We start from the raw sequence: 14,085 nt of genomic DNA on the forward strand, positions 1-14,085 counted from the left end.
CACTCCCCACCCGCTCTGCAGTGCCCCCCCCCCCCCTTCCCCCGACATCCCTCAAATACAGGTAATTTGACTGCTATATTCACACATGTGAGCCCTCAGGTGAGAAGGGAAATTCCGGGAAATGGCCGATATTGATTTACAGGCAATTTTCCTGTACGCATGTGTGAAAATGGCTAATGACACACACAGACAGACCGAGAGAGAGAGCAACAGAGAGACAGTATCTGTCTGTCTCTGATGGTTACACACAAGAGAGAGAGAGAGAGAGACAGGCAGAAAAAGGCACAGACAGACAGACTGAGAGAGACAGAGACAGGGAGAGAGAAATAGAGAGAGAGAGAGAGAGAGAGACCTTGTCTGCCTGCAGCTCGTCCCTGTGGTAGTAGCCCCCGGTCAGAAGCTTCTTGCTGAAGGAGACGATGTCAGCAGGGTCATCCATGCCCCAGTGCTCATGGGCCCAGAACTTCCCTGTAGTCCCTCCACCTGTCTGCACTTCATCCACATGGAAGGCACAGCCATGCTGAGGGAGCCAGAGGTTCACACAGTGACAAGAGACATTGTTGACACCTCAGTAACCAGTTAACACAAACTCCACTGTCAACTTGAAACTATAGACCAGGCATCACCAAATGGTGGACCACGGTCCGGGTCCGGACCCAGACGCTGTCCTATGCGGACCCAGACCCATAACTGATAAATCATTGAGGATTATTAAAGTTTGATGGAGCATTTCAATTTGAACCAATTCTAGACTTTACGGTACTGATAATCGCATGTGATGCTACTCAGCCAATCAGGGTCGCCACTGCCCACCCATGTGATGCTACTCAGCCAATCAGGGCCGCCGCTCAGCTGCTGCCAGAACAATAATGGCGTCTGCCGTTTCCCATGCAGTTGTTGCAGAAATAGACTCAATAACAACAATGAAACACAAACACTATGTAAATAACAACACTTAAACACAAACACTATGATGCACCAGTGGAGTTTATCTCAGAAGAACAGCGAAAACATCTTTTCCACCGTTCTTCTGAGATGGATGGATTATTTTGGACTGCATGTGACGCTCATTGGCTGAAGGAGTTGTCTGTTAAGGCAAGTACTCCCGCCCACTGATAGTGAGATAACGTTATCAGGATGGTTCTACCAGGCTGGGCCAGCTGGGCTACACTTCTCTCATTGAACAAGAGAACGTGTGGGAATTGTTAAATGTGCTCAGATAGTTTTGGTTGAGACTGTCAAAATGTCAAGTGCAGTTAAATAAAAGAGGAAAAGGGGAATTTATCGTACACTTTTTATTTAAGTTTTCTAAAATTAAGCTCTCTGCTATGTATTTTACTTTTTCAACGCAGCCCTTATTTTACTTGAAAGATAAAAGAACATGTATTATTAAAACACTTAATACCAGTTAAACGTGAAAACTGAATATATATATATTTTGAAACTTTATTTTTTCTGAAAATAAACTGTTGAAATACTGAATTACTTTATTTGATTTAACAGTCAGTTGTTGACTTCATGCAGACATTGATAGAACTATTAGGCTACTTCAATATATATGGCACTGAATCATCACAAAAGTTAGACGTTGCGATGTTCCGGACCTTTGCTCGAGGACATTTTCTCTAACTGGACCTCTTTGCCTTACCTTCCTCGCCTGAATACCCAGAATGCCTGAGTTTCCGTCAGTATGACGGCGAACAGAGAGATGCCATGAAACTCTTCAAACATGTTTCTGTGCATTTTTAGTTTGGTTTGAAGGATGCTGGTTGTTACAGTTAAGGTTAGGCAAGTAAAACAACTTACCGGTAGTTAAAGTCACCCTGTACACAAATAGATATCTTTCCTCTTACCTGTAGTGCTATTCATCCAACAAAGCACCAACAGATATATTTGAAAAACTCAACAGTAATGTATCTTTCCAGAAATCATGACCTGGTTACTCAAGATAATCCATATACCTTGTTGTGAGCAGTTTCATGTAGGAACTATTTTTCTTTTGACCAAACTAGCCAGCAAATAGTGGGTGTAGTTCGGTCGAAAGAAAATGCACTGCACTGAAATATGTTTGAAGAGCTTCATGGCGTTTCTCTGTTCCCCGTCATCCCGACGGAAGCTCGGCTTTCTCCGGACCACAAGGCATTCTGGGTTTTGTTTTGTGATGAATTAATATAATCTTCAGTAGAATATTTTCTCTAGTATTTTAGAGAATTGAGGAAGTAGAGAAACCGGCCTGTAGTTTGAAAGTATGCGTCTATCTCCAGCCTTGTATATGGGTATGACTTTAGCCGTTTTCATTTAACTTGGAAAAATACCAGTTTTCAAAGATTGATTGCAGACAGGTTTAAGTGGTTTCATAACACACTCAATGCCCTTTACAAGTGACATTTCAATGCCATTAGAGCCAGTTGACTTCTTGCTCTTAAGTCCTTTGACAATGTCAACCATAGCCTTTTCATCAGTTCCCTTTAAAAACATATTTTCAGATACATGCACATCATTACTTACATAATTTCTACTGCCAGTGTTTGCTATTTCCTCAGCCAAAGCAGGACCAATGCCAACAAAGAAGTAATTAAATTCCTCAGAGATTAAGGTTAAATCGTCAATAGTTTTGTTATTTTTGATTAGGAAATGATTTGGATATCCTGGTTTCCCGGTTCTATTTTTAATAATCTCATTCAATACTTTCCATGTATTTTTTATGTTGTTTTTATTGTCCTCCAGTAAATTACTATAGTAATCCATGTTGCTGCTTCTCATTATTCTAATCAATTTGTTTTTGTAGGTGTTATATTGGAATTCAGCGTATTTTGTTCTTTTCTTTAAGAATTCTTTATATAATAGGTTTTTCTTCTTACAGGCATTTAAAATTCCCTTTGTCAGCCATGTTTTCTTTTTTGCAACTTTTTGATTAACTACTTTCTTTACAAGAGGATTTTTGGACAGAAATGTGTCATATGCTTCATCAGTATCGTCATCCACGTAGACATTCTTCCAATCTTGTTCCATGAGATCATTTTTGAAGGAGTTAATTGCCTCCTCTGATTTTTGTCTAATTATTTTGAATGTTGTAGCTTCCTTGTTTGTCTTTGTACGACTCTGGATGACAGCAAACACTGGCAGATGGTCAGCATTGCGTCCAGGCGCGGACTGCATAATCGCGCACGTCGGGCAAATGCCCGGTGGCCTGGCCTGGCCTGCAATTTTGTTTTTTTGTTTTTTTTGTGTGTGTGTGCCCGCAGTCAGGCCACTCACTGAACAGCAGGCCAGACAGGCCACTGCTCATTTCTGGACTCTTGTGTTGGAGCCTTGAGTTTTGCATTGCTCAACACTTAGCTATAGGCTATAGAGACTAAAACCATTGTTGGCCTAATTTTTCAGAAACAAAGGTTGGCGCTTGAGCAGAACACACTACCATGTGTTTAATGTTAGGGGCTTGCTTAAACAGGAAGATGTTTAATGAAACTGAGAATATGTTGGTTTATTATTATTGTTATTATGACGTGTAGTTCTTAAGCCTGTGGAGAATAACGCAGTATGCACGATCTGATCACTCTTCCTTAAATAAAGTTTGCTGTGAAGCGTTTGTACAGAGGCATGTTTTTGGTTTTACTTCTTCATATTATACTTGCAGTTATCTAGGCAATGTTGATGTTTCTATTAGTGAACAAATAGGTAACATGTATCATCGCGTTAGCATTATATTCACTAAATCTTGCTTCAAACGACCCAAATTGGGCTTCAAACGGCCCAAATTTTTCACGCGCATCGGCCCGTATTGGCCTGGCCTGCTTGGTATAAATGCCCAGCCTGAATTATGATCCCAGTCCGCCCCTGCTGGTGTCATTTATTAACAGTCCACTTGTTACTTTCCTATCTATTGCATTGGTGAATATTATCAATTTGTGTGGCACTGTCAGATGTGATTCTTGTTGGGCGGGTGATTGAGGGGTATAGACTCATATACTGTACATTGAGTTTATGAATTCTGAAGTTGCTGTTTGCTCGAGTGGGTTTAACAAATCAATATTAAAATCCCCACAGATAAAAACCATTTTCTTATTATGTTCTCATACTGTACAACCCTGATAATTTGTCTCTAAATGTGTCAATACATGAGCCTGGAGGTCTGTATACACAGCTTACTAGTATGTTTTTTTATTTTTCCATTTCTAGTTCTACAGTTATACATTCCATAAGATTATCTATTGTTTGAGACATGCGACCAACTAGTTGACATTTATAGTCTTTGGCTATGAATAAAGCCACTCCTCTGCCTTTTTTTGCATTCCTATTTAAAGAGTACCTACAGTATTTAGGGCAGGAGGGTAGATTTAGTATTAGGAGGGTAGATTTAGTATTGGGAGGATAGATGTAGCATCTCTCCAACAGGCCTGGGTTAAGGTTAACCATGGCCCATCTGAAGCAGCCGATGCTGACTGCTACCTTGCGAGCGATGTTGCGGAGGTTCTTGAAGAAGTCAGGGCTGGCGTGGTTATCTCCACCTTCAGCCTGGATGGGCTCGATCACAATGCCTGCTACAGGCTTCCCCTTCTGCCTCCACTTCACTATCAGATCCTCCACCTGAGACACGCACAGACAAGCGCGCATGAACACACATGCACGCACGGCACGCACAAAACACACACACACACACACACACACACACACACACATACACACACACACACACACGTTTATTCTCATTCATAGTAGCACTGCCACATTTTTTTTTTATACCTCTGAATCAAATTTTAATGTTGATCAACTCTGAGATGAAATCATATCTTCAAAAGTGTGAACTCTCTTTAAATGTGCTGTGTATCATGTATGCTAGCAGCAATGCTGTAGCATCAGTACCGGTGGCTCTTGTGTTACATTACTGGCTTTCCTGGGGAAGCTAAGCAGGTCTGGCCTGGGATATTCCTTGGATGGGAGACTGGTGCTGGAAGTGGTGTTGGAGGACCAGTAGGAGGTGCTCTTCCCTCTGGTCTGATGAATAATCTCCACAATGCCCCAGGGCAGAGACAGGGACTGTCCTGTGAGTGAGCACCATCATTCAGATGAGACATTAAACAGAGGTCCTGACTCTGTGGACATTAAAGATCCCATCGGTACTCTTCACAAGATTAGGGGTGTGACCCCGGTGCCCTGGGGGGTGTGACCCTGGTGCCATGGAGGGTGTGACCCCGGTGCCCTGGAGGGTGTGACCCTGGTGCCCTGGGGGGTGTGACCCTGGTGCCCTGGGGGGTGTGACCCCGGTGCCATGGAGGGTGTGACCCTGGTGCCCTGGGGGGTGTGACCCTGGTGCCCTGGGGGGTGTGACCCAGGTGCCATGGAGGGTGTGACCCTGGTGTCCTGGGGGGTGTGACCCAGGTGCCCTGGCTAAATTCCCACACAGGCCTTCCTTCCATCATGGCCACCTAATCATCCCTCGTTACTTCGCTCTTTCACTCCTCAACTCTCCACTGTGAGAGCTGATGTGTGGTGAGCGTTCTGGAGCAAACTGGCTGCCGTGCATCACCCAGGTGGCTGCTACACATCAGTGTCACCTGTTCAGACGGGCCTTTGGACTCGTGTATTTCTGTGTTTTGTGTGTCTTGTTTGTTTGTGTGCTCTTGTTTGAACTATTTTGCTCATGTGAAGCACTTGTGTGAGTCTGCTCTGTGAAAGGTGATATATAAATAAACTTTACCTAGTTACCTTACCTTACATTCAAAATCAATTTATCTATCTATCTATCTATCTATCTATCTATCTATATATGCAGTCACTGTACATATCTCACACACACACACACACACACACACACACACACACACACACACACACACACACACACACACACACTCACAGCCCTACCTCCTCCAGGCATCGGGCCTCTTCCTGCTGGTTCTCCCTTGTGAACTCGTCCAGTGGGTACTGCAGCCTGGGGAACGGGGCGATCGGCCAATCGAACGATGGCACATCCAGCTTGTGGATGGCTTTGGAGTGTGTCGTTGCCAGGCAACCTTAAAGAGACAGGGGGTGCTGTGTTAGCCATGTAGCTACAATGCTACAAATACACTTCTGAGCACCTTAGGGTGCCTTCACACTATTCTGTTTGCATAACAAGTGCTGTCTTAAGTGCATCTTGTGAGAATCATTTGAACAAGCGGATTTGTTTCCATAAAGGCCCAGACACACCAGAGCCCCTCAAGGAACTAAGTGTGTGACACATAAAGAAGTAACAGTGTGTGACACATACAGTATTTAGTGACACATACAGTATTTAGTGACACATACAGTATTTAGTGTGCCACATACAGTATTTAGTGTGACACATACAGTATTTAGTGTGACACATACAGTATTTAGTGACACATACAGTATTTAGTGACACATACAGTATTTAGTGTGACACATACAGTATTTAGTGTGACACATACAGTATTTAGTGTGACACATACAGTATTTAGTGACACATACAGTATTTAGTGACACATACAGTATTTAGTGACACATACAGTATTTAGTGTGACACATACAGTATTTAGTGTGACACATACAGTATTTAGTGACACATACAGTATTTAGTGACGACACATACAGTATTTAGTGTGACACATACAGTATTTAGTGACACATACAGTATTTAGTGTGCCACATACAGTATTTAGTGTGACACATACAGTATTTAGTGTGACACATACAGTATTTAGTGACACATACAGTATTTAGTGTGACACATACAGTATTTAGTGTGACACATACAGTATTTAGTGTGATACATACAGTATTTAGTGTGACACATACAGTATTTAGTGACAGATACAGTATTTAGTGACACATACAGTATTTAGTGTGACACATACAGTATTTAGTGTGACACATACAGTATTTAGTGTGACACATACAGTATTTAGTGACACATACAGTATTTAGTGACACATACAGTATTTAGTGACACATACAGTATTTAGTGACACATACAGTATTTAGTGTGACACATACAGTATTTAGTGACACATACAGTATTTAGTGTGACACATACAGTATTTAGTGTGACACATACAGTATTTAGTGACACATACAGTATTTAGTGTGACACATACAGTATTTAGTGACACATACAGTATTTAGTCTGACACATACAGTATTTAGTGACACATACAGTATTTAGTGTGACACATACAGTATTTAGTGACACATACAGTATTTAGTGTGACACATACAGTATTTAGTGACACATACAGTATTTAGTGACACATACAGTATTTAGTGTGACACATACAGTATTTAGTGTGACACATACAGTATTTAGTGTGACACATACAGTATTTAGTGTGACACATACAGTATTTAGTGTGACACATACAGTATTTAGTGTGACACATACAGTATTTAGTGACACATACAGTATTGTGTGACACATACAGTATTTAGTGACACATACAGTATTTAGTGTGACACATACAGTATTTAGTGTGACACATACAGTATTTAGTGACACATACAGTATTTAGTGACACATACAGTATTTAGTGACACATACAGTATTTAGTGTGACACATACAGTATTTAGTGTGACACATACAGTATTTAGTGACACATACAGTATTTAGTGACACATACAGTATTTAGTGTGACACATACAGTATTTAGTGTGACACATACAGTATTTAGTGTGACACATACAGTATTTAGTGACACATACAGTATTTAGTGACACATACAGTATTTAGTGTGACACATACAGTATTTAGTGACACATACAGTATTTAGTGTGACACATACAGTATTTAGTGTGACACATACAGTATTTAGTGACACATACAGTATTTAGTGACACATACAGTATTTAGAGTGACACATACAGTATTTAGTGTGACACATACAGTATTTAGTGTGACACATACAGTATTTAGTGTGACACATACAGTATTTAGTGACACATACAGTATTTAGTGACACATACAGTATTTAGTGTGACACATACAGTATTTAGTGACACATACAGTATTTAGTGACACATACAGTATTTAGTGTGACACATACAGTATTTAGTGACACATACAGTATTTAGTGTGACACATACAGTATTTAGTGTGACACATACAGTATTTAGTGTGACACATACAGTATTTAGTGACACATACAGTATTTAGTGTGACACATACAGTATTTAGTGACACATACAGTATTTAGTGACACATACAGTATTTAGTGTGACACATACAGTATTTAGTGTGACACATACAGTATTTAGTGACACATACAGTATTTAGTGACACATACAGTATTTAGTGTGACACATACAGTATTTAGTGTGACACATACAGTATTTAGTGTGACACATACAGTATTTAGTGACACATACAGTATTTAGTGACACATACAGTATTTAGTGTGACACATACAGTATTTAGTGACACATACAGTATTTAGTGTGACACATACAGTATTTAGTGTGACACATACAGTATTTAGTGACACATACAGTATTTAGTGACACATACAGTATTTAGTGACACATACAGTATTTAGTGTGACACATACAGTATTTAGTGTGACACATACAGTATTTAGTGACACATACAGTATTTAGTGTGACACATACAGTATTTAGTGTGACACATACAGTATTTAGTGACACATACAGTATTTAGTGACACATACAGTATTTAGTGTGACACATACAGTATTTAGTGACACATACAGTATTTAGTGACACACAGTATTTAGTGTGACACATACAGTATTTAGTGACACATACAGTATTTAGTGACACATACAGTATTTAGTGTGACACATACAGTATTTAGTGACACATACAGTATTTAGGACTGAGGATATACAAACCAGATACATGAAACAAAGCAGCGTTGGTCTCGCTCACTACTCAAATGGTTTTGTAATATGCTTTGAATCCAGAATAAATAATAAGTCTGATCAAAAGTTGCATCAGGCCCTTGCGGGGTCATCAGGCCTTGCAGGGCCGACGGGGATGTACAGCGAACTAGGCAGTCGCCTGGAGCGGCACTTTGGAGAGGCAGCAGAGCGCTGCAAGTGAAGTTGCACATTTTGCCCCTCTCACCGAGCTAACTTATCTCGTACTGTACATCACAGGGCGACCCTCCAAAGGGAAGAACACACGGCTGCGTAAAGAAGCAGATTACCTGGAAGCAACTGTCGAAGGCGAGGACAGAGAGGAGGAGGAGCTAAAAACCAAACTGGTGGAAGCTGAGAAAGACAAAGGAGCGGAAGAAGGTACGTCTAATCGCTCCGACAAGTTCATCGTCATGAGTAGCTACCATGCGACCCCATGACAGTTTTCCCTCCACGAGCCCTAGTCACGTGACGTCGTCACCCGTCGCCGTGGCAACCATCATTGCAACAACTCATCCTCACAGCCCAGGCGCGGAGAGGACCGTTACAGTAACAAACCTCGTCACGACCATTCCTCCTCGCCACCCAGGCGTGGAGAAGGCAGTTACCATAGCAACCGCCATCGCCGTAGCAAGCGTCATCACAGCAGCTTCTCGCCCCGCCGCCATGATACCCGCCGTCGCGGCTCCTCCCCCTCCTCGCCACCCAGGCGTGGAGAGGGGCGTTGCCGCAGCGACCGTCTTCGTGACGATTCCTCGCCTCGACACCGCGGCGTCCGCTACCGCGACGACCCTCCTTGCCGCCTCGGCGCGAGGAAGCCGCCGCAGGCAAAACGACGCCCCCTCACCCCGAAGAGGGAGGAAAGGCGATAGTTACTACAGAGATGACCCTCCCTTTCTCTCGAGAGGGCGCGGCCCAGAGCCGGACCACCTTAACGACTCACTGTCGTCCGACCACAAGCAGTCGTTTTCCAGGCTCAATGGTTCCAGGCCTAAATATCTGCTCTCCCAGGGTTTAATGCTCCAAGGCCAGGCGGATTTTGCGAGGGGAGGAGGGGGAGGGGGCAGTGGTAAAAAAATAAAAAAATAAATGCTGACCATCGTAAATCTTCATGTCACTGTCTGCCTGAATATGATCATAAGATTTATATCCACTTTGACTAGGGCTGGCACGGATCACGGATAATCCGTGACCCGTACGGATCAGCCCCCACGGTTCGGAACGCGGTTCGGAACGTCAATGTTCCGCGGACCCCCCCCCCCCCCCCCCCTTTCGTTTCATTTAACGTTTAACGTTAGTGTATGAGAACGCCCAGCGCAGCCAGACACAGACAGGCATAATCATGGCAAGCACAAGTGAGCTTCCTCATCCCTTGTCGCTGCTGTAAAGTATGTCTGAAGGCTGTGGCTAGTGGCTACTAAAGACAGCGTCACACAAACTTATTTCAACACCTCTGAAAAAGCACAGGAATGCGATCAGCGTGTTGCGCGCTGCACAAGATAACGAGAGCCACAACACACACACACACACACACACACGCGCACACGTTTCACAAACACATTATCACCGGACGGTGAAATGTCGCCTTAGGACACATAACAACAAAACAACACGTGGGGCTACTGAGTAGCTTAACATAGCATCAACGTTATATTTCCAGACTGACCTGCGGTCTGGTCTGTAGGTCTGTACCGTGTCATGTGACTGGTGCAAGCAACAGCCACGAAGTTAGGCATAGCAGTGCCACCTAAAACAGGACGTTGGGTCGTTCTGCCTTCAGAGTAAAAGCATACATTGTGTCACTTATGAGAAAAAAATATTTTTTGAGCTGTGCAGGGCAACAAATGGTTAGAGAATTATAATAGTATTAAAAAAATCTAATCGAAAATCTAATTTTGAGAGAAAAAATCTGATATATATATATTTTTGATGATCCGAAAAATCCGTGATCCGTGGCTCAAAATCCGTCACGCGATCCGATCCGTGGGTTTTCTGATCCGTGCCAGCCCTAACTTTGACAAGCATCACAGGGATCTCCCCAGTCACATCTGGCAGGCCAACACTCATTCTTTCATGTGTCAAAGAAAAAAGAGAAAACTCAAAACACACCTTTTCACTGTTGCTTTTGACCTGTAATATGTTTGTCTTTGAGCACGGCCAAAAGCAACAGTGAACAGTGAAGTGCTATATAATATAAATGTACATTACATGAACATAAATGTAGTGTACATCATTACATTACTAAACCTACAATAATGAGTCATCATGTAATTCTACTCATTGAATCTCTACTCAGAATTCGACAATTCTGGAGTTAAGCAAATACAAAAGGCTGCCATCACCCACATCACCATCTGTGGCCAGTCCATCCCCCTGTCCTCACTCATAACTAGCCTTGGTGTCACACTGGATTCATCACTATCTCTCGACGCACACATCAAATCCATCTGTCAAACCTCCTTTTTCCATCTGAAGAACATCTCTAAACTACGCCCCTCACTAAGCAAACCTGATGCAGAAAAACTGGTTCATTCCTTCATTAACTCCCGCTTAGATTACTGCAACTCCCTATTCGCTGGCCTTCCCTCCAAAACCATCCAGAGACTTCAGTATGTCCAAAACTGTGCCGCCCGTATTCTCACAAAAACACGCAAGTCAGAGCTCATCACCCCGGTTCTGCACTCCCTTCACTGGCTCCCAGTTAACCACCGCATCACCTACAAACTTCTCCTGTTAACATACAAGGCCATTCATCATACTGCTCCAACCTACCTCCAAGATCTAGTTACCCCTCAATCCTCACTCCGGACACTCAGATCATGCAGCTCCAACCTCCTTTCTGTCCCTAGGACCAAACTCACAAGCCCTCGGCTGTGGAATCAGCTTCCAGGACCACTCAGGGCTACAGACTCGTTTGAAGTTTTTAAATCAAAACTCAAAACCCACTTATTTATTTTAGCTTTCCCCTAGGGTCCTCCCTCTCTCTTTACACGTGTTACGTTTTTATGTTTTTATCCTTTTATTTTTTTATTCTTTTTTTAGTAGCTGTTCCTTTATATTTATTTTTTTATTGATTGCTTGATTGTTTTTATCGTGCATCTGTAAAGCACCTTGTAAAGTCCTTGGATTTTAAAGTGTGCTATATAAATTTAATTTATTATTATTATTATTATTATTATTAAGCACTGAGTCCACTGAGTTGTCGCCTAAACAAACAAGCCAGCGTATAGCATCGTGAAGTGAGGCATTATGGGATAGCATCGTGAAGTGAGGCATTATGGGATAGTGTTAAATATTATAACTCACCCAGGGTTCTTCCATGGAACGCCCCCATGAATGACAAAATACTGAGGTCTGGACAACCTGGGCCCTAGGGGAGGGAGAGAGAAAGAGAGAGGGGGGGGGGACAGACAGACAGACAGACAGACAGACAGACATATACTAGGTTATAGCTGGGCATCCCATAATATTGGTAGTAGTGTACTGGTTGACCCACCTGGTTGACCATGCAGGAGGTGAGGTCATCATCAGATGGTGTGTTGTGGCCTCGTTCCTTGTTCTATAACAAATCACACACACAGTCAGGGACTCACACATGTGGAAACACACACACACACACACACACACACACACACACACACACACACACACACACACACACACACACACACACACACACACAGAGAGTCAGGGACTCACACATGTGGAAACACACACAATTAGATATAATCAAATAAATACATAGAATTTCCCCTTGAGGGACAATAAAGATGTGATGTGAAGTGAAGTGATCCTCACCCTGTACCAGATAAACATGGATTTGTAAGCATTCTCATTGGAGCAGGAGCCACAGGCCATGGTCTGAACACGGCTCATTCCACTGGGAGCCACCTGACAGAGGAGCAGAAAGGATAACGGTTAACAGCCCCCATCTGCACCAATCACTAACGAGGTTAACAGCCCCATCTGCACCAATCACTAACGAGGTTAACAGCCCCCATCTGCATCACTAAGACCTCATTTATGCTCAATTTTCATCCAGACATAAATGTGTCCGTTACAAACGATGTAATCGTCACTGCTCACATACTTCCATGCGTCTTCCACGTTGGTATCATGCTAAGCAATACATCCACCGATGACATCACTGATGACATCAAAAAAACAGGCCCCGTTAGGTGACAGGTAGTCTCGCTGGCCAGCCTCCTTTCCCTTCCGTCCGAGGAGTCTGGCGCCTCAGGTCTCCATAACTGGGATAAACCCTCCTCCTGCTCTACTCTGCTCTCCCATTGGAGCGACTGTTTCGGTGGCAGCCGGATGTCCGCTCCCGGCTTATTACAAACTGTCATTGGCTCCGACCATGTCAATCAGAGTGGCTTCCGCTCCCTCCTCCCTGTGTGTCGCTGTAAATAGTGCCCTGCCGCCGCAGTGAAAACAACAACGCTAACTAGCTAGCAAGCTAATGGCAGAAACCTACACGCTAGCTCGTTGCTACACGCTAAGGTAAGCTCAAGTAACGTTACAATAATGATTAATACCCCGTTAACGTTACTTGAGCTTACCTTTGATGAAATGTTGGCCGCAAAGAGCAAAGACGTGTGTACTTTGATGGTAGAAAAAAAAGCCATTTTTTCCCCCTGCCCAGCGACTGAACCACGTCGCACAAAACCACAACCTTCTCCTTTCTTTCTCCGATGGGATTCTGTAAAACACAAGCCAGGCGTGTCTCCTCGTCGGTTTAGTGCAACCGATAGCACAACAGGTAGGCTATGCGGCACTTTGGCTGAACAAACAGCGTGAGTCGACTCGCAGGCAACGGAATCAACAAGTTTTTTTTTGACCGCCAGGTGGGCGTTCCCGGCAGCACGTAACGCCCCTTGAAAGCTATGAATAGCTCACTTCAGGCTGTGGTTTATGCTCATTATACCACACCTAAGTTAGGGTTTGGGTTAGGGCTAACCCAAGGGCCGTACTTTATTATACCACACCTAAGTTAGGGTTTGGGTTAGGGCTAACCTAAGAGCCGTGCTTCATTATACCACACCTAAGTTAGGGTTTGGGTTAGGGCTAACCTAAGAGCCGTGCTTCATTATACCACACCTAAGTTAGGGTTTGGGTTAGGGCTAACCTAAGAGCCGCGCTTCATTATACCACACCTAAGTTAGGGTTTGGGTTAGGGCTAACCTAAGAGCCGCGCTTCATTATACCACACCT

The 14,085-nt window shown here is 43.2% G+C and overlaps 1 protein-coding gene across 1 annotated transcript in view; it reads right to left on the reverse strand.

The window, feature by feature from the left end:
• The window catches only part of LOC310788182 (4-aminobutyrate aminotransferase, mitochondrial-like), a 106,319-nt gene that overhangs the window by 31,741 nt on the left and 60,493 nt on the right, over positions 1 to 14,085 (reverse strand). The window contains exons 8-13 of the mRNA XM_083649707.1: positions 12,670 to 12,762; positions 12,368 to 12,430; positions 12,178 to 12,241; positions 5,866 to 6,014; positions 4,450 to 4,587; positions 353 to 520 (exon numbers count right to left, since the gene is read on the reverse strand). Of these exons, the coding sequence (XP_083505833.1) occupies positions 353 to 520; positions 4,450 to 4,587; positions 5,866 to 6,014; positions 12,178 to 12,241; positions 12,368 to 12,430; positions 12,670 to 12,762 (675 nt within the window). The remainder of the gene's footprint in view (positions 1 to 352; positions 521 to 4,449; positions 4,588 to 5,865; positions 6,015 to 12,177; positions 12,242 to 12,367; positions 12,431 to 12,669; positions 12,763 to 14,085) is intronic.

Source organism: Poromitra crassiceps (assembly GCF_964638095.1).
Source record: "Poromitra crassiceps genome assembly, chromosome: 13".
Taxonomy (NCBI): domain Eukaryota; kingdom Metazoa; phylum Chordata; class Actinopteri; order Beryciformes; family Melamphaidae; genus Poromitra; species Poromitra crassiceps.